Here is a 22,525-nt window from a genome sequence, read left to right as displayed (position 1 = left end):
TGTAGAACCTGTAGAACGCCTGTGTCACTGCACTGAGCAAATAAATGATTGGATGCATTTTCTACAACTTAACAGAGATACAACATAATTGTCTTTGGTCCATGAAAAGAAAGACAGATTGTCAGCTCTCACCTTGAACCTCTCTCTGTTGTAAGAGTTACACAAGAAACCTTGGTGTCATCCTGGACTCCGATTTAAATTTCCACAGCCACATCAAATCTGTACCGTCATCTGCCTACAACCATTTAAAAAACATTGCTTGAGTCAGAGGAATAATGTCAAAGCGAGACCTTGAAAAGCTCGCCCACGCCTTTATTTCCTGTAGATTCAATTACTGCAGTGGTCTGTTTGTAGGACTTTTAAAACAAGATGTTCTGTAGCTTATTCAGAACGCTGCTGTGAGGGTCCTGATGAAAACTAGAAAATATGACCACATTACTCCAGCCCTAAAATCCTTACGCTGGCTACCTGTCACTCAGAGAACTGATTTCAAAATCTTGCTGCTTGTGTATAAATCACTCTGTCGCTCAGCGCCCAAATATACGTCTGACATATGACCCTTCTAGAACTCTGAGGACAAAGAGTCAGAACAAAACATGGTGAAGCGTTTTGTTACCATGCAGCACAAACGTGGAATAACCTCTCAGATGATGTTTGACAAACCCCGACTCTGACCACTTGGAAATGGAAATAAATGTGATTAAAATGGTGGTTGCCCCACAATTCAATTATGTTTCCATGATGCTGCCTGTCACCAAGGGACATAGGATGTTTAGGCCTCCCCAATGCAAGACTGTGCAATCTAGCATATGAAATGTCTAGATTGAATATGCACTGGAAGGGAATGGATTCAGAACTGAGTTGGATCATAACTGAAGAGGAGCTTGCCAGTCCCTTCAAACCTTTGGGTTCCCTTTAACATGGTTCAAAGACTGCTAGACATGATGACTCTTTAAACCCAGTGCTTGCTCATTCTAAAGCAGTCTGGGGAGAAGTACACAGGATGTGCGGTGTGTCTCACCTATCATATGCCTCTTTGGGGCATAACCCAGCCATACGTATTGTGGAAAATGTTTACTGGAATCAGTGAATTTTAAAAGGGGTTCTCAAGATAAGTGACCTGTACTTAGATGAAGCGTTTATGTCTTCTTCAAATCTCATGCAAAAATACGATCTGGACTATAAGGGTAATTTTTGGAAGTAAATACAAATCAGAAGCTGTATCACTAAAGGCCAATTTATTCAAGATAAGAAACTAGTAATACTTTTTTTGGAGTACTTTTTGTCATGGCATTCATGTGGATGCCACTTGACGCCCTCCACCCACCCAGACACCACTGTAGGCCAAATAACCCCCCCCTCAAAATGCCCCATGTCACACTACAGAAACTGCTCAGGAATGGCCTGAGGAACGTGACAAAAAGCTAAGGGCATCGACCTGGCCTCCAAATTCCCCAGATCCAAATCTGGGGAGCATTGCCATGAGGGAGTACTGTTGCCGTGAGGAAGAAGGGGTTACTTAGCCCACAGTGGTGTTTGGGTGGACGGAGGGCGTCAAGTGGCATCCACATGAATGCCATGACCAAAGGTCTCCCAGCAGAACATTGCATTGTAACAAATTGATCAATGTTACTCACTTCAACCACCACTGGTTTTCATGTTTTGGTTGATCGGTGTATAAAGGAGGCAAGGGGGAAATTTACTCAGTATAAATTAATTCATTGGTTTTACTTCACTCCTTCTAAGCTCCACAGGATGGGTCTACTGGCTAAAAATGCATGTTGGAAATGTCAGACAGAAACAGAAGCATTTCTACATGCAATCTGGGAATGTAAACTGGTCAACCCATTTTGGGAGAAAGTCATGGATCACACAGGGAAGTGGTTGGGTACAACAGTATCTAGATCACCAAGACTATTCCTTATGGGAGACCAAACAGAATTACCAAAAGTATGACCTTGTGGTGATAAATGTAGGGGTCGTCACAGCTGCTCGAGTGATCCTCAAATTCTGGAGGAGTACATCACCTTCAGATTTTGCAAAATGGAAGAAATCTATGTTAGTAATTGGGTGATATGAACACATGTTAGCAAGGGTCAGCAATAAAGTTGAAAGCTTTAAGAGGTCATGGGCTTTTTTGTATAAGAATGTGGTTTCACTATGTTTTAATTATCCTACAATGTTTGCTGGTGTAATACAGCTGCTTTATTGTTAAGGTCCACATGTTTGCAAGGTATCTGGCTTGTGTGCTCGCTCTCGCACCCTTTTTATAGACTCTACTCATTCCTGTGGATATGCTGAGTTCCAGTAACAGTACTGTTGGTTTGGTCAGATTTGACTGAATAAATGTGATAATGTTATTTTTAAACTAAATTTTAAATCATTTAAAATATTTTATTTTAACTTTGCACTTCTTGTCAGGTTTGCTATTTTTAATGGGGATTTTTTTTTAAAAAAAATTGTAAATTATTTGGTAATTACTTTTACCTTTTATAGCCTACCTTTCTTTGTCTTTACTCTTTTCTGTATCCTTTATTATGTTTTATATTTTACTGCTCTGTAAAGCACTTTGAGCTGCCCTTGTGTATGATTGTGCTATACAAACAAAGCTGCCTAGCCTTGCACATTAGTCATACAAACAAACAAAAAACCTTCGCCAAACCTTACCAGAGGTGAGGGGGCATTTCTGATGAAGTTAACACTTCTGATCCAGATACACGGCCGCAGATCAACGAGCCAATCACAGCGGCTCCAGCAGGAGGGGCTGGCAGCTCTTCTCAGCAGCGCACCATCACAAAGTTGCAGAGCATCTCAGAGTCCCCGCCTGCTTTGCGCCGTCACTTGCTTATCTGTCGCACCTGCAGCCTGCCTTTTCCTCCACTACCGTTACTTTACTTCAGCCTTTTCCTACCGTCAAAGCGATCCAGCCCCGATCAAGGTGTGTCTCGACGCGTTTCAAAGATGCTGGCTTGTACGGAGATGATCACTATGTGCCTGCAGTCGGCCAAACAGAAGCATCTCCGGGCTCAGCAGCAGCAACAGCAGCCGCTGCACAGCGCCGGACAGGGGCTGACCATCTTTCATGATGTGAGTGCATCGACTCTCTTGTTACTCTGTGCATCACCGTGAAAAGAAAAGTAGTGTTTGGCCATAAAATTATTAAATCAAATGCAAATTAACTGTAAAAGTCATATAAAAATCATATAGGGTGTGAAACTATATGTCTGTTGTAGGAGTTGTATTTTTCTCTCTCTAGAAAATTCCTTAAAAGTGACAGAAATGTTTTATCAAGTGTTTTTCTCTTGTATATCCACACACCCATAGATAATACAGTATTTGTCTGTGTGTGTGTGTGTGTGTGTGTGTGTGTGTGTGTGTGTGTGTGTGTGTATGTTTGTGTGGGGAGTGCGTGCGTGTGCGCGCGCCAGAGGAAAGTAGGAAGAGCTGCAGCTGCTGCCTCTGCATAATAAATTAAGCTCTCACAGTCGGACAGGTTTAGGGACTGCTGGGGGTTCTCCTCTTTTTGTTGCACACACACATACTGTACAAACACCTCTGGTCTTTCAAAAGCTTTATGTAACAACGAGTATCTCACACACACACACACACACACACACACACACACACACACACAAACAAACATACCTACCCTTGTTGTAATTTAAAGGGACAGTTTACCCCCAAATTAGAAATACACATTTTCCCTCTTACCTGTGAAGCTGTTTATCAGTTTAGGTTGTTTTGGTGTGAGTTGCAGAGTGTTGGAGATATCAGCTGTAGAGATGTCTGCCGTCTCTTTAATATAATGGAAATAGATGTCACTCAGCTTGTGGTGCTCAAAGCGCCAAAAACTACATTTGGAAAAACTCAACAGCAATGTCTCTTTCCAGAAATCATGACCTGGTTAGTCAAGATAATCCACAGACCTTGTTGTGAGCAGTTTCATGTAGGAACTATTTTCTTTGCTCTGAGCCACACCCGCCAACCATATCACCACGCAGGAGCGTGCATCCACTGCTAGCTCGCTTAGCACCACTAAGCTAGCTTAGCTAAGGAAATTGCCATAAATGTTTACATCTTGCGCTGTTATGAGCACGAGCCAGTGGTGGCCCCTGCACATTTAGTGCCCTAGGCGAGTCTCCCCAGCCCCCACAATTCCACCAATAGCTGATACAGATGTTTTTATATCTGTGTTTTTGTTCTTTGTTGTTGTTTATTCTTCTTTTCTGTCAGGGAAACGCAGAAACCTACACTATAAAAATAAATGAACAGTTTTAAAGTCATTCAGTCACATTTTAGGCACAAATTCAATAATTCACATGTAAAATATCTTTTTACTATACATGCTACGTCATAATTTCCTCTCTAATATCTAATTTATGGTGCTGTGAAATAGAACGCGGCTCGGGCTGCATTTTCCTGACCGAACGCGACCCGAGTCCGAGACAGTTATAACTGGGCCTGTCCCAACCCTGACAGACTTTCTGATTTTAAAGTCCGAACCCAACCCGAGCCTGACGCAGTTTGTTACCTGACTTGTTACCGCAGATTTACCTGCATGGTTTTCTGCAGTTTCACACTTTCCTGATAGCAAGTTTTGCCTAGCGTCCTCCATTTTCATTAGTGCGGTCTGAATATTTACCGCCTCCTGCCTGAAATTTAACTATTCTCTGTGTTGCGTTCAGGCGATGTCACGTAAATAACAAATTCCAGCACTTAAATAGGCCATAGCATAGTCTGAGTGGGCGGAAGTTCGCTGCATAGATCAGCCTCTCATTGGGCGGAACGAGCCACCCGCTGAAGTCCCGCCCTACCACCTCCGGTTGTGTAGCAGTTTTCAACCGTTTTCAACACGTCCTTTACTAACTTTTGCGGTGTTTGATCTTGCGGGGATGTAGCCATTTTTCTGCCATGGTTCGCGTCCTGTAGGCGATATTTTTGTGGGCGTGTTACACCAAAACCTGTTTCCCCCCGGCAATATTTTTGCAAGCGCACTGTTGCTGTGGCACCGCCCAGAACGATTGTGATTGGTTGAAAGAAATACAAGCAGCTGGGGCATTTTTTCTCCAATCTTAAAGTGAGAGTCGGCCCAGCCAGACCTTTCTTTTCTTGAGAAAGGTCTGGTGAGCGAGATTAGCCATAGCACAACACAGCAGCATGTCAAGTGGGCCGAACCCGAGCAAAATTTGTGATTTGTTATCCGAACCCGGCCTGATTCGGCCAGTATTCACACTCTACTGTGACAACATCAACAAATTTCTCCTTCAAACGGCTGTATTTATTCAAGTTTCTTGCTAGAAGCTACACTTTACAAGATTACATTGAACACATCATGAGAGCGTTTACCTTTGTCCAATACTCATTTTTACTGAATAGAGCTTGAAGGCTTCACAGTGTAAATCAATGCAACCTCCATGAGCTGTTAATTGTGGCCATCAGCTGCTTAGAGGTAACGATAACTAGCTGCTAACAGCTAACAGCTAACTTAATGAGCTCTCCTTCTGCTGATTTCAACACAATTTTTTTTCGTGTTCTTTCTCTCCACATCCACTCCTTCCAGTAGTGTAGTGGTAGTTCAGTGGGCACCAGAGAGCTTTTGTCGTCTTGACATGTTAACGATACAGCATGTTTCAAGGTTCACGTGACATTGGATAACTCGCCAGTCTCCACCAGAGAGCAGGTTAAGTGTAACGAGCTGAGGAGGGGGCATCGGGGTGGCAGGAACCCAAAAAAGGCCTCTTTATTATTTAGTAGGCTTTGCTTTGTAGTTATGTTGTTGTTTCAAAATATCAGTAGTAATAGTATTAGTGAAAAAAAGTAAAGGATAAACATCTTGATTTTTTTCCTTTCCCCCATTTATGGCGCCCCCTATGGATGATGGCACCCTTAGCATTGGCCTGTACTGCCTGTGCCCAGGGCCTCCACTGACATGAGCCTCTTGTTCATGACTAGTAGTTTGCAGGTGTAGTTCCTACATGAAACTGCTCACAACAAGGTCTGTGGATTATCCTGGGTAACTGGGTCATGATTTCTAGAAAGAGACATTGCTGTTGAGTTTTGCAAGTGTATTTTTTAGCACCACAAGCCAAGTGCCAGTTAGTGTCACTATATTGAAGAGAAGGCAGACATGTCTACAGCTGATATCTCCAACACTCAGCAACTCACATCAAAACAGTCTAGACTGACAAGCAGGACTACAGGTAAGAGCAAAAATATGTATTTTTGTTTTGGGGATGAACTGTCCCTTTAAACAATAACACCCAGTGCCTGCAGCAGAAACTGTCCATCAACACAGTAATTATCCATCCATCCATCACATACTGTCATGTTCGGGGTTAGCAGGCCAACGATGTGTCCAAATCTGAGCTCTCACTAACTGACATCCTTCTGTCTAATCTGTCACTCATGCCGTACACAGGCAGCTTTGTCTAAATAAGGACACATTACTCACATTTGGCAGAATTGTCACTGTGCCCGTGCAAACTGTCCCTGAACAGGGTGCAGCACAGAAGTGCCTCCACATTCAGGCTTCAACCTTGAGATTTTTTTTGTTGATGGAGCACAAACACACTGACAGACACACTCTGATGGCTCCGGGCTCAAAAAACATAATTGTGTTTGAGCTGCCTAAAACTGCCTGTGTCAGAGATAACGGTGTCTGGAAATACTAAATACTCTAAAGCAAGACAAGGACATGCTGTCTTGGTTTATATCGCCATGCTTGTTTGTTTTTCCTCTCTGCTCACCTCATTATTTTTTGTCTTTCCGCTCTTATTTGGTGGAGAAGACACAATGTGCTGACACTGGAAATCATATTCCTGCCTGTGGCTTCCCAATTATTCCAGCAAATATGTAATTTTGTATTTCAGGCAGGAAGAGCTGTCCTCATCATGCTATCATATTTCCACTGGTCCCCACAGTAGGAAGTATTCTCAAGCCAGCTGGTCAGATTATTAACCACAAAACAAGCACAAATACTGTGTGTGCCTCGATTTAAAGTTGTAGCACTGATCAATAGCGATTGATTTTCAGAGATAATGTCAGTGGATTATTATTTATTATTGAAGTGGTGCACATTGACTTGAGGGATATTTAAAAAAAAAAAAACCCACACAATTAATAAGTAGATTGGGGACATGCGACAGACGGAGATCAGCATGTCAATAGTGGGTCGATGTTGAGTCCTTTCACATGATAATGAGTCAGTCGGTGATGTTGGAGATGCAGAGAGTCACAATATTTGACTCACATTTCCAGGGTGACAAAGCAATGCCTCAAAAGAAACAAAGGTCAGGGGCAAATAAACATAATGAAAAACAAACACGACAAAGATAGCAGCGTCCTAAAAAGAGTAGGTAGAAGTAAAACTTACATGTTCCTACCCCTGTCTTACATTTCTTCTTTTAACTCATATATTATTTCAACAAATTCCCACATTTAATTACAGCTAATATAAAACTGTCCCCCAGTCTATTTACCACCCAATTAAATAAATAATAAACCCAGTGTATTTACAGTCCAAGTACCACCTAGTGTTACAAAATAACATAACCCCTAACACAACCTTTCCTCGTCTATATATTTGCCAAAAATATCTTTTTTTGTGTAGTTTTTTTTTTTTTTAAATTGATTTATATTTATGCTTTGTTTCAACTCATCATGCAGCCCATTCCACAAGTCTATAATGATGCTGGTGATGGTTGTTGGAGGCAGAGTTGGGTCAATATCAACATTTGCTGATCTGGTTGGGTGTACGGGTTTATACTAGTATGATTTATGCAAACTAGCTGAACTGGCTTCGTCATTTTGACACGTTCGAGACGAGAGATGGCAGCGTAGTCTCAAAGAAAACTAAATCTGTGCCAATATGGCTACACGTAAAAAATGAAGCTGATTAAAGAGTTAGACCGAAAACCAGAGATGAGGCAACGTGTAATCACTGCAGTGAAAAACATAATGCCAGCACTTGGGAGTGGCTGCTGACTCAAGGGCAACACCTAGTGGTAAAGTTTGTTATAGCAGATCGATCCAGTGTTTTGCTTCATATCAAACCAGTTTAAAAGTTTTTACAGTGGCTGAACTAGTCCGATCTCATTCCCAGGTCATCAAATAAAGGCATTGTGATACTGACACTGAAAGCACCCCTTGGTGTCTGTATGAGACACAGCGGGCTATTAGCTTACTCCAGTGTATAATACCTGACGCTCAGAGCAAATGACGAAGTATAGAGGATGAAAAAGTCTGCATAGGGTGGGAGGACAGGGTGGTTTATGTTGGAAGTCAGTGCTGTTTTGTTTAGAAAAATATATTTTTATTAAGGATATGGCAACCAACAGAACAGAAACAATGAACAATGTCTCTGCATTTGAAAATAATAGTTTAGTAGTAAATTATTTTTCTTAACAAGACAAACAGAATGGAATGAGTACAAAGTTTGGTTGTAAATAAATGATCAAAGTAAAGTAAGTAAAGTTTAAAAAAAAAAAAAAAAAGTAGATAATAGTCAAGAAATATGTACATATTAAACACTAAATATACATATACATGCACATACACACACAAGGAATAGAATAGAATCGGAAGAACTTTATTCATCTTCGAAGGGAAATTCAACTCATATACATACATTTACATTCATACATACGCATATGTATGATGAAAAATAAATATATATAAAATAAAACAAAATAAGATTTAAGATAGGACATAACATCCTAACACCCATAAGCCACAGTGAAATAGATGGGCGTTTAGAAGATTTCCACAGGAGCAAAATGCAATGCCACATGTAACGTTACGTAACGTACCTCCGTCTGTCGCATACTGACATCACTACATTTTTGTTTTTTTAACAATCTGCTAATTAGGTTTTCAACATTATACAAAAAAAAACATATAGAATACCAAATGTACTACTACTACTACTAATATAATAATAATGATTTTATTAAATGAAAAAAAAAAAAGACAACAGAACATCGGGGGTTCTGTATGACAGACAATGATACAAATCCTTCATTGCATACTGTGTAATATATTACTTTGTATAGAACAAGTTAAATTAAGTTTTAATACAGAAGTTCTGATTATGCTTCCTTTGTTATGTCCAACAAACAAGATAAATCTCTGCCCCAAAGATATCTTATAAATGGGCCCCGGATACATTGAAAACAATTTTTATTTATCTTATCTTTCCTTAAGGCCAGTGCCCAATACTCTGGGTGCTTTTCCATATTAATGCTGTATATCTTTTTGGCTTGTAGAAAGCACTAATCTATCAAAAAAAACTCACTGTGTTTTATTTTATGACCCTTTTGGATAAATAAAAACAAAACATTTAGGATCTTCGGTTGATTGAATTGATAATATCTCCTGCACTACCCGTCAAACATCTATCCAAAATTCCGTCATCTATGGGCAACTCCATTTACAATGGAAAAATCTCCCTTACCACGTCTGTTACACATGTCCGGGATTTGGGGGTTAAATGTACACTTTCATTAACCAGTTCTATTGCAGGAGTTTCAATGGTGTGTTAGCATTTTGAGTTTGAGCTTCACTACGAACTTTCTCCAATAAGGATAAAGCAGGGATGACTACATACTTATTGTAACGCAAAACAATGTTTTTTCTAAACCTAACTGCAATCGTCTGAAAACTGTGACCATGTGTTACAGTGAGATTCACCCAGGAGACAGCTCTGCATCTCATACAGACATTAAAGGGTTGCCTCGTATAGACACCAAAGGATGCCTTTAGTGTTGGTACCACAGGTCGGTATTTGGCGACCTGGGATAAGAATACGTTGACCCAGCCCCAGTTGGAGTTGGTTTTATAATCCACATTGTTGCTGCTTTTCTACTGTATTTGCTTTGTGTCTCCATGGTTCTGCATTTCTGAGGCTTCCTCCATCACCAGCACTCTCTCTGATTTTCTCTCCCTCGCATCGCTGTCCTCCCTCTCCTCATGTTCATCTTTTCTCCTTCTGCTCTCGCTTTGCTGCTTTTGAGGGGGAGAAACAAAAACAACAACAAAAAAAAACATGGCATGCAAAGAAACAGAAAGAAATATACTGTACATCTCAGTGAATCACCGAGAGGAAAAAATGCCAAGAGGAATATATGGCATGCAGAACATACTCAATAAAATATTATCATGAGCTCCAGTTTCCTTTTCCTCAAACACATCTAAAGCCCTGCACGAAACAGTGTGTCAGCAGAGCCTGAGAGAACCCACTGTCTTAACACCTGCCACCGTGACATCAGAACAGCAGCGCTCTGGGAAGCAGGTCTGACCTTTTCTGGGCTTGCTGTAAATGATGCATTATCGTCTCCTGACACCAGAGAGCCCAAAGACACATCCAAACAACAAACAAGTTTCACTCTACTGTAACCGTTCTCAATTGAATTGAGCAGAAGGGAGAAAAATGCAGCTTAGGGGAAAACGTAGACTGTCTGAGATGGGAAAATGAGATTTACTGTACTGTACAGAAGCCTAAAGCAAGTATGTCTTAAACCTGCAGGTAGACTATGAGTTTCAGATCCATGTAATGAATAAGGAGGGTTGGTGGGTCAAAGTGTCCTACCACCATCCTATTTAAAGAAGCTATTCACTTTATCAAATAACACAGACGGTAATTTGCAGCTTTGCAGCCACCTTCGAGTCTAGACAGACGAATCAAAAACAAAGTAATGAATGTGCTGTGAAGTGGTTTAAAATGGCCGGGCAGGCTCTTGTTATTAGTCAGGACTGAAGTGAAGAGACAGACAGTGACAGACAGAGGGCAGAGGTGCGGACCCTGAGCTTGTTGACCTATGGAGAATGGACATGAAGGGCAGGCTGTGCTGTTATTAATAACCTATAGGTTGAGGCTGACGAGCATGTCAGTCCTGACCGCTGCCTAACAATAGAAACAACAGACTGAGGGAGTGGAGGAGAATCGATTGAACAGATTGTATGCTTTCATTTTAAGTGCTGCTTTGCTATGATTGAGTTGTATTTTGGGCCTCAGGTTGATAACTGTTGCTTATGGGAATAGCTTGAACAAATAACTTGCATTTGTATTGCAGTAATCTGCTTTATCATAGTCTTATTGAACTGCTGGCTTAAAGAAATTATTGTTTGCTGTATGATTAAACATTATGAAGTTAAAACTGTACAGAGGCCAAGAACAGCTGTGCTTGCAATCACTTTCATTAATGCCATCATGTCGAGATAACAATTTAATTATTTTGTGATCTCGAGATACAAAAATAATAAATCTGTTAGCACAAACAAACAAAAGGCTGTTTCCTCTTCTTTCTTATACCCAGCCAACATGTGTATGTGGTTCCACAGGTTCCACATCGGCCCTATTCCAAATGCCCACATGGGTGGATTTACTCAAGTGGACCCCAGATAAGATGCCCATTTTGGGCCCATACCTACTCCATACCCAAGTAGCCTTAGCATAACCTATGTGAGGCCTTCTTGATTAAACCCAACCATGAGGGCGACTGGCATGGGGCCATTATGGAACCCATGGACAATCCCATAAGGCACCCATTTCTTAGCCCATTGGGCCCACATACAAATGTTGGCTGGGTAATGTTCATCAGAGATCAGTAGTGCCATGCTAGCATGCATAGATGGTGTCTTGACAAGTGAAGAAAGTGATTGAAGCTGAAAATGTCAGATCAAGAAGTGGCTACCCATTGTTGATCAATGCATCAAAGTAGGGATGTCAGTTTCAGTTAATTTTATTTTCCATAGCCTGACACCCAATAGCTGGTAACTAACCATTTAATTTTTAAGAAAAAAAAAGGGCAAAATTATGTAAAAAGACAAGCGGCCTTTCCTTTAAGTCTGGTGCTCCATTGACTCAGTGTTAGTTTTAGCAACTCATGTCACAGAACTATCCATTTAGAGAGAATGAAGCTCTAATGCTTTATGTAAATGTCTTTCCATATGTTTTATTATCTATGTTTTATGGAAATGTAGTGCTCACTGCCCACCCTCCAACTTCAACTGGTTAGCTAACATTAGCCCAAGCTGCTCTGCACCGCGCACCACCATTGCTAATTTTTTTTTTAAAATTTGTTTAGGCACGATAGGCATAACAGCATCGTCAAAACACTTAAGAAAACCATTATATACATAAGTATAGATACATACATCAAAAAACCATTGCTAAATGAGCAATTACTAGCAGCACTACTTCTGCACTGTGCGCAAGGCTATTCAAGAGAAGGCTGAGACACGGGGTCAAACATGGGGGGATTGCACATGCGCAATGTAACTTGAGCTGCGATTCTGGAGGGTGACAGTGAGTAAGTGCCGACCAGATGTTACTGCGCATGTGCAATCCCCCCATGTGTGACCCATAGACTGTTTNCGGGGTCAAACATGGGGGGATTGCACATGCGCAATGTAACTTGAGCTGCGATTCTGGAGGGTGACAGTAAGTGCCGACCAGATGTTACTGCGCATGTGCAATCCCCCCATGTGTGACCCATAGACTGTTTGACCCCGTGTCTCAGCCTTCTAGGCCGTAAGGTGAATCAGAAAAAGTCTCACAGAAACTGATTTCCGCCGATTCACCACCGACCCGTGCGTTAAAGCGCAAACAGTCCCTCAGCCCTGTAGGCAGGGAGAGAGCAGCCCTCGCGAGCTTTAATACACAAAATGGGGTCACACCCCCGGCGGCTATTAGGTGCCCCGCGGCTGTATGCCACCGGGCGACTATTTGGAAATATAGCCTACGGTATGTGACAATAATCATGTGTATAATAACAGTAGAAGTGTGACTAATGATAACAGCAAGCAGCAGGAGGCATCTAGCAGGACCACGGCAGCTCTTGTAGGCTGAAATCAAGACGATCACATTAACCAGTGCGCAATCATCAGACTTGACAATTATCACGGGAAAACAATCTTTGTTATATCGAGATAACGAAATAATAAGTCGTTATCACGAGATAACAGTGCACACAAAAAAATAAAAAATACACGGCCGTTCTCGTCTTCTGTAGCTATGCTGTCAATGTAATAATACGTCGGTTATGCCCAGGTATTGAATCAAATGTGTTTTAAGACATTTTTGCTAAGTTCACCTTATTGTCTATTTGTCTCATCGTGTTTCATGGACACGGCGATGCGAATATCGCTGTTTCAGCTCATTTCTGCTCTCTTTTGAGGACTTCCGGGTCTGTTTTCCCTCTGCTGAATGAAACCATGGCGACACGAAATGCGGGTACCTTATTGGTTTAGCGCAATCACGTGACGGCCGTGCCACCACTCGCGTACCAAATCTCATTACGCTCAGGCGGAACTGATCAATACGCTCAGACGGAACAAGTGCTGAATTACGACCCCGATCACAGGACTCTTGCGGGGTTATGAGCTACGAACTCCCGCTGATTAGCTGAACATGTATCGATCTTTTTTATGAAGTTAAGATGAAACGATAACTGTGTTCACCTCACGGCCTATTCTCTTGAATAGCCTTGACTGTGCGGCGCATAGAGCATGCGCATTAGAGACTTACGGTGGCCGAGCTCTGCCGAGCGCGACCGAGCGGTAAACTTCCGCCGGCCGAACGGCTAACTTCCGGTTTAGCGCTCCGCTAAATTAAATGGGGATAAGAAGATCTCTCTTGTAGACTTTCCAAATGTTATTGGACCGAATGGACTATATCCTGATAGTGAAACGAGTTGTGACGCTCAGATGAATTTATCCACTGATTTACAGACGTCTCTTTCACCATGTAAGTCTATGAGAAAAGGTATTTTTTTCACCGGGGATCACGTGACGGACCCCGGAAGTTGCAGTACCACTGTTTGGCCACTACGAAACTACTAGTAACTACTAAAACTAGCTCCCACCAGTAGGTAACATGAAGAGTAGCAACCTAGAACAACATTTGTAACCAGTCAAAATTTTTCTTGGTGGTTAACCGTGGTTGGCTATGCTGAAAGACAGCTGGTTAGTTAACGTTACTTAGTTAACCGATTAACAGATACCCGTTGACATGCCTACATCAGACTGTACTTCAATCAAGGTTCAGTTATGAATCCTCTCTGACAGTCATGACAGTGATCTTGAAGGCTAAAATCAGGTGTGTGATTAACTCATTTTCGACTTATCCATAACTATCCAGTGACAAAAGCCATTTTCTTATGATATATGATCTTGTTATCTCAAGAAATTGGTCTTTCTTTATTAAGAATCGACATATTTTCCTGTTATGACAAGACAAGAAGCTTTATCTCAAGATAATGGCATTAAGAAAATGATTGCAAGCGCAGGGTAGGAGCCATCCATGGTGTAAAATGTATGTAGGTTGTTCATCTGTCCTGTAGGGGCCACTGTATTGTCGTGGGCTGTCTGTCAATATAGGAAGGACACACATAGTTTTTTAACTTTTAATATAGCGGCTAAGCCTAAACTTAGGGCCACTAAAGACAGGCAGGCTACTTACTAATTGATGTGCTTTCCTAACCAAACTGACCACTGCTCATCGGCTGAAAACAAAGAGTCCACTTCTTCTTCTTTTTTGGTGCATCATTTATTTATCACAGCTGTAGTCTTCAATGAAAAACTTGCAAACATTAGTGAATCTGTGTCAATAAACCATTCAAAGGTACAAATTTTTACCATTACACTGAGCAACGTACACCTGACTTAACTTGGCTTGGCGTTGCGTTCAAAAAACTATATGTGCTCCCCCGTCTAGCAACACCTGTCCCCCCACGAATGGTTCTACCTATACTGACAGACACCCAGGACAATACAGTGACCCCGACAGGACAAATGAGCAACCTACACACATTTTACAACATGGATGGCATTAGCTTTTTGTAATTCAAATGTCAATCTCTTGAACACATCTCTGTTCACGTTGTTTTTCTGCCTTTTATTTTCATAGCTTTGCCACATTTATTGTTGCCATGGGGTCACAGAGACTGTAGTTGACAGTGATTTATAATGGAGCAGGTTTTCCCTAGTCGGGTCCAATTATCTAAACCACATATTGGACATGAAAACAAAGGTGCTCATTAAAACTGTCACCCAAACTGCCAATTGTAAACATCTATTTGATTTTCAAGAGCTACTTAAAACTACTTCAGCTCGATCCAGCATAGTTTAGTTGTGTGTGCATGCAACTTAATTGAATGGATGATTATAACAGGCATTTTGGGGGCACTAACCTTCATTTTCAGTCTAGATAAGTGGTTTAGTGATTATGGTGACTCTGGGGACTTATTTAAAACCTGTCTCATCATTTGTGCGGTTGCCCAGTGCAGTCTGTGGTTCTCAGATCCTGCTTCAATCCCGCTGTGAGTGAAAATAACATATTGGAGTGACGAACAAAACACCGTCTTTCTCTTTCTTTAATATCTCTGTGTCTTTTGAAGTCACATTGTGTGTTGATGTTCCAGCTGGATTTGGATTTTTCCTTTGTTGATCAGGAGGCAGCCCCCTGTTTTCAAGACTGCCCGTAGCTGACTCATACCCCTCATATGGTCAGCTATAAGCCATATTGTATGGCCTTGTGTCTTGCTCATGTCGGCCAACAAATTGCTTTCCCCCGCGTTACTCACTCATCTGCACTGAAGTCATTCTGTTGTTGTTTTCAGCCGATCTGTGTCAAGTTTATTATCCTCTGCCTTGGAGCAAGGCTGTGTTGTAGAGCTGCTGTCAGTGGTGGTTGTGAATTTTTAAAGCTCTGATAAAAATAGACTTTTTATCATCCGACATAAGTCTCCATGACAATTATTACAACAATCCCTGCCAGCTCCGGACCAGTCTTACAATCAGAGGAATATGATCACACTGTCAGTTTATCACAAGCAAGAAAGAGCAGATCCTTGAAAGCACAAAAGTCAACCAGACCTACATTCATTTTAGTAATATTCCTTATTCTTCAGGGGTACAGCTTTTACACTTTCTACAATATGCAATACTGATTTATCAATATTGATTCTGAGTATTTGAAATGGTTTCAATACTCATTTTCCACAGTGTCGATACTACTTTCTTGCCTTCTCTTTTCCCTGGCGGCGAGTTGAAACACACACCGCTACAGTGCCCCCATAGCCCTGCCTCCTCTTGCTCAGTCACTGTGCCGTCTTCTCGTCACTTGTCTCATTTGTCTTTATTTATACAGCACCTTTCATGCACAGAATGCAGCACACAGTGGTTTACAATTCAGCGGTAGAGACAAACGGCAAAGAAATAAAACCATACAATTACAGACACTTATTTAAGGAGAAAGAAGAAGAATAAAAATAAATATAAAAGATAAATAAATAGAAAATATATATATAAAAAAAGATGAATTAATTAAGCAAATAATAATAATAAAAAATACATATTAAGAATATTAAAACAGATGGTTATAGGCTATATTAAAAAGATACTCTTTAAATCGTCATTTAAAATTGTCCACTAATCCAGCAAGTCTAATATTTAAAGGCAGGGTGTTCCATATTTTTTGGGGCGTAGTCGCTAAAAGAAGCATCCCCAAAAGTTTTTGTATTGACATTAGGAACTGTTAAAAGAGCAGCTGCAGAGGATCTCAGGGTTCGAGGGGGCGATGCCATTAAGAGAAAGATTTTAAAATAAATTCTAAAAGACACTGGGAGCCAGTGTAGGATACAGATAACGGGAGTTATATGGTGTCTCTTTTTAGTTTTAGTTAAAACCCTGGCAGCAGCATTCTGAATGGTCTGTAATTTTGCAATGGCACTTTTAGGTAGGCCAGTGTACAGGGCGTTACAGTAATCAAGACACCCGGAAACAAAAGCACGAACAAGCTTCTCAGCATCTTGCTGGCTCAGTAGAGGTCGTACCTTAGCTACATTATGTAAATATGTAAAGAATCTGAAATGACACAGAGGTTTTGTGTCTGTGTTTTCATTAATGTATAAAAGTTTTCATTATTGTTCATGCTAACTTCAGTTATTCTGTTGTTCTCTACTACAAACCAAGAAAAATCATTGTCATGTTCTAGTCTGTTATATTTGGCTTTTAATTAAAAAAAAAATTCTTGTCCCCTCAATGTCAGTTTCCCCTGTAGTATTGAAAATGGTGCCAAAAATATTAATATTTTTCAAGGTATTGCATTAAAGTTAGAAATTCCAGTATTGTGACAGCACAGTTTTTAATGATTAAAACCAGTGGTGTAAGGTCGTTAAGATGGGCCCCAGTGCACACTATTATAGTGTACACATATCATTTTGTCATATGACATTGCATATCTGTATATCACAAAAATATTGTGGCTTTTTGCTATTATTAGGCTGGAATTGAGCCCACGGCCGCTGCGGCAAGGACATTGAGACGCCTGCTCTATCCACTGAGCCACCAGGCGCCCCAAGACATTATTAATTTGACAATTTTAATAGTTTATTATAGTTTATTTGGAATAAGCATTCAATTCTGTTATAGATGCTAATGACTATTTTACAAAAAAAGAAAAAAAAACAACAACAGCAAATTGCACTGTTTTAAAGTTAATGAGAGTTCCTCTTTGAATGCAGGCATATATCCAAGGTGGCAATCACACATAAGGGCCCATTCTCCTCCCAACACATTGTTCAAGGGCCCACTCTCTTTATGGGGCCCCCCAGTTCATGCGTAGTGCAACCACACAACCCAGTCTGGCAGTACTGTTTGAGATGTTAGCAATATGTTTAAGAGTCCATTTATCCCTTATTCATTCAGAAACATCCTCATAATAGTCGCTATTATAATAAACACAACTGACTTCAGTGTTACAGCCTCCCCCGCTAATCACAAGCCATCTCATAGAGCGCCAGAAACCCCCAGTGGGGATTGAGTGAAAGGAGCCAGACCTCATACAACTGTTCAGCGATGTCTGTATTTATACAACAACAAATTAAACAGCAAAAGAGCAAACAACACATTGATATGATTACAAGTGTAACTACAGTAACAGCGCATGGATAAATAAATAGCTGCGGCTGACAGCAGCAGTCGCTCAAGTAGACATGTCTCATTGCAGACATTTTGACTTGTCATGACAGGAGAAGCACAGGTGTAATTAATAACTCTAATGATGGCTGTGTGGTGAAGCGGTGAGCGAGCTTGATAGCTAGGCAGCTAACTGTAATTCAGACATTTCTAATAAGGTTCGTTGCACCTGTGCTTTTCCTTCTATGACATTTAGTTCAATTAAATTTTATTAATAAAGCCCAATATCACAAATGACAGTCTGCCTTAGAGGGCTTTACTGCAGACAACATCCTTCTGGCCTCGAACTCTCACAGCGGATAAAGAAAAACTCCCCCAAAAAACCCTTTAAAGGGGAACTAATGTTTTTTTCAACCTGGGCCCTATTTTCCGATCTACTTTTGTCTAAATGAGTGATAGGATGTTCAATATTTGACATTTCTCCAGTACGAAGCTAGGGCTGACCTGCCTGCAGCCCGTGAGCGCGCGCTATATTAAATAATAGGGCACTCAGACAGCATCAAACGTCAAAATACGTCCACTAGAAGTGCATTTTTTCCACACAGATAGGCTCAGATTGTTAGTATAATTATCCGACAACATAACGGAAAGGAGAAATGAACGTCTGCGTTTACCTTTAGCTGGATTCGGACATGTTCCTCTGCCTGTTGCTGCTCCCTCTCTCTCCTCATGCGCTCTTCCGTTTCAATGAGCTCTGCATCCGTGTTCAAAGAAATACGGGCGGTCATCAAATTCAAATGGCTCATCCAGATCGGGTTGGTCAAAGTTGGGCAAAAATTCGGACGTGTTTGTTGTGGCAAGTCAAAACACTCAGAGAGTGAAAGTCTGGCTCTGAAATCTCACGTCTCGCGAGATTTGAGTTGTTGCAGGAAGTTACCGCTGGAGTGACCTTACAAACGCGAGGAATTACTCTGTTTGGAGTAGTCATGGCTGAATTTTTACCCAATTTTGACCAACTGGACACTAGCCATGTTTCCATCAGCCTGTTTAGATGCGCATCTATAAGTATCGGATAAGAAAATTCTGATGGAAACACCAAAATTTGAATTAAAATCCCCTGATTTGCACAAACTAAAATACGCTTGCTTTAGCTGGGTTTTGGTTGATTCGACAAAATGCTGATTCGCAAAATGGGGGATGGAAACAGTATGTTTGAATTAAGTCTGACGTAGCGCACCTCCCTCCATGGTGATATCCATACTCCGGGTCGGGAAGGTGGTAATGCATTTACAAGCTGGTTGCCAACCGCCAGAAAACGTAGCAGAAGAAGAAGAAGAAGAATGCGAGACTTGTTTTGTTTCCGGTTCTGCGGAAAACTCGCGCGAGTTCGTAGTTTTCACCAAAGTCCGTACGTTTAATGGAAACACACAGGGTTCGTATTTCTTTTAATGCGCATTTCCCAATGGTTCAAATCACTTTTGGATGGAAACATAACAACTGTCTGAGTGCCCTATTATTTAATATAGCGCATGCTCACGGGCTGCAGGCAGATCAGCCCGAGCTTCGTACTGGAGAAATGTCAAATATTGAACATCCTATCACTCATTTAGACAAAAGTAGATCGGAAAATAGGGACCAGGTTGAAAAAAACATTAGTTCCCCTTTAAGGCGGGCAATAGATGTCGTGTGTACAGAACAGATCAACATAATAAATGTACAGTGATTTGTATGACAAAATGCAGTGAAAATCGTGTGTTGATTCATGTATGGCTACGCCCTGGAGTCGTGTTTAAACTTGCAGTTGCAGTCACTGACCTGTGAATACAATCAGCTCCAACAGGAGCCAAAAGTAGCAGCAGCAGCAGCAGCAGCAGCAGCAGCAGCAGCGGTGATTGATGCCTGAAGTCGACCTCTTAAATAGAACCACTCCTTTCAGTGAATTCTAGTGCTCAGGGAGATCAGCCGGCCTCATGTTCCTGCTTAATTCTACACTATTGATGAGCCTCAGCTTGTGGCCATTACTCTCCTGTTAATTGTTCATTTCCATCCCCATCCAAATCCTTGGCAACGACTCCTCCTCCATATTGAAATGTACAGTGGAGTCCACAAATCACACACTTACACTAAATGAGACAGTTACAGTATCACCATTAAACCCAGCCTAACAAAATCAAACCAAGCATAACATTCAAACAAACAGAGCAATAGACTGTAAAACAGAAAATAACAATACAGCTCAATTCATTTGCACATCCAAACTACAAAGAATGTTTATTTTCTGCACAGTGTTTGTCTTAAGCATGCACTTTAGTACAATACAATAATGTAGTTTGTGTGTGGGTAGAATACGATTTCAAAAATGTTTCCTCTGTGCAGTCATGACTGAGATAATGACAATTTAGCCTCTCTGCAACCCCTCACGCTTCCTGTGAATAACTATTTATTTCAGAAGTGATAATTGTTTAACTGACGTACACTGCCAATTGGCATTTAACATGACTCACACGTGTGTATATATGTACAGTATATTTTAAGTGTGTGTGTGTGTGTGTGTGTGTGTGTGTGTGTATCACAGGATACTACGTGAATGGCCTTGTTGGTGTGTCTTTGTTCTCTGCAGCTGAACAAATTAATCTTATACAACAGGGTTAAAAACATTTGTAATTGTTGCCATCATTCTTAATAAGTTGCTCATTGCAAGAACCTCTTTAGTGATGCCTGACTAGAGGTAATAACTCTCTCCTCCCCCTTCTTCTTTTTCAGATTTTCCGCCGAGCAGACAAAAACGGTGAGTAAACACAATGTGTTCAGTGATGAATAATTTGTCACAATGCACGCTTGTCGTTTCCCCACATTTTTCTCCTTGTTATTATGCCTCAGACAATCTGGGGTGGAGAAATAGTGGATTTGCATGAATGACTCTTCAACTGAGGCTCATTTCCTCCTCATGCACAACAAGTTTCTCCGCCCAATTAAAAACGATGCTAAGATGCTGGATTATAGCCACGACTGGAAGAATGTGTCACACAAAATAAAGCACCCCTCCGTCAGTGTCGACACAGATGACTGGGTGCTGTTTACAAATGAATGTGAGTCATGTTAACACGGGCTGAGCCAAGTTAATTTTTTTTTTTAGCAGTGAGTCCCTCATAATATGGCTTTATTAGCGAGTGCTAACAAGGTAACTTGTCATACTCACAAAATTTGTACACACACGTACACCCATGCTGGCAGGTATGTGTTTCAGATTGACTGATATTTAAAGATGGCGTCTTTATACACACAGCTAAGTCTGAGGAAGAGCATTAGCTCGGAACATCACTTGTGGATGTGCTAATAAACGGCACATAAGGGAACGTCAGTGTGCAGACCTGTCTTCATGTTGTTCATGTCTGCAAACCAATCAGGATGCGGCATGAAATGACACAGAATACACAGGCCAGTGCCAACATTATAAACACCCACACATACTTGCACTGTAGATGCCACAATGTGGTGCATATACATGAATTTAATATACATACATCTGACAAATTAAAGGAAAAACCTGAATAAATGAGTGTAAAAACATACAGAGGCGTACTGTCAGGAGAGACAAACGTTTGGCACATTTTCCGATGGCAACTATAAACCTCATAACTCCCTAAAGTGGGATTTATGCTTCTTTGTCAACACCATACCTAGAGCCTACACTGCCTGACATGCACTTCCCCAGAAATGTGACTACACATTGCTGCGACGCAGACCTCCTGTCTATATTTGTAAGCTGAAACCATTTCCCTCAGTGGAAACAAAGCTTTAATTTACTCTAATTTCACAGATGAGAAACAATAAACTGCGAAGACAATAAATCCTCAACAAAATGGCATTTTAAGTCTTGTGTTTGATTTATCCTGGATTCATATGAGTAGAGGAGATCTCCGCTAGTTAGCTAGGCTAATTTCTACAATGTAAAATGCCATAGGCTTGTGCTAATAATGCTAGTATGTTGTATTTGTTTGGAAAATGTGTTTAGTATAAGACAGTTGTTTTGTCGGTGAACCTTGTGAGTTGTAATGGAGCCGAATCTTAAATGTTGCTGTTGTCCCTGAGTTCATATGAGTGGAGGAAATGTCTAGCTAGTTGCTAGGCTAATTTATACAATGTAAAATGTCATAGGCTTGTGCTAAAAACATTAGCATGTTGTATTTGTGGGGGAAATGTGTCCAGATCAAGGCAAGTGTTTGTCTGTGAATGCTGCGAGTTATAGTGAAGCTGATTTGTGTACTTGTGTTTGAAACTGTCTCTATTGAGCCATGTTTAATGTGTGTTTGATGTGTGTTTTGAATCAATTAAACTTTACAGCACTTCACAGAAATCCCACCACCAACCAGGTGACACAGACACACCACAGCACAAGTATAAATGCTCACAACAGCATACTGTAGGCCATGTGTGTAGGGGGTCCATGTCATTGGTCCGACAGCCCATTGGTTCGACATCCCACTAATCCGACTGTCCGCGGTGCTGAACGGCTCGCGGCGGGCGTATGGTGCGCCGTGACCGGCTCTGGGTCAGCTGGGAAAGGCTTGAGGCAGAGCAGGCTCACGGCTTATGTGTTTGTCACTTT

The 22,525-nt window shown here is 41.1% G+C and overlaps 1 protein-coding gene across 1 annotated transcript in view; it reads left to right on the top strand.

The window, feature by feature from the left end:
• Positions 1 to 2,816: 2,816 nt before the first annotated feature.
• Positions 2,817 to 22,525, top strand: part of necab3 (N-terminal EF-hand calcium binding protein 3) — a 77,114-nt gene continuing 57,405 nt past the window's right edge. The window contains exons 1-2 of the mRNA XM_050037239.1: positions 2,817 to 3,087; positions 20,680 to 20,704. Of these exons, the coding sequence (XP_049893196.1) occupies positions 2,962 to 3,087; positions 20,680 to 20,704 (151 nt within the window). The 5' untranslated portion in view covers positions 2,817 to 2,961. The remainder of the gene's footprint in view (positions 3,088 to 20,679; positions 20,705 to 22,525) is intronic.

This window comes from Epinephelus moara, chromosome 24 (genome assembly GCF_006386435.1).
Source record: "Epinephelus moara isolate mb chromosome 24, YSFRI_EMoa_1.0, whole genome shotgun sequence".
In the NCBI taxonomy this organism is placed as follows: domain Eukaryota; kingdom Metazoa; phylum Chordata; class Actinopteri; order Perciformes; family Serranidae; genus Epinephelus; species Epinephelus moara.
This window is presented reverse-complemented; position numbering and strand designations above follow the sequence as displayed.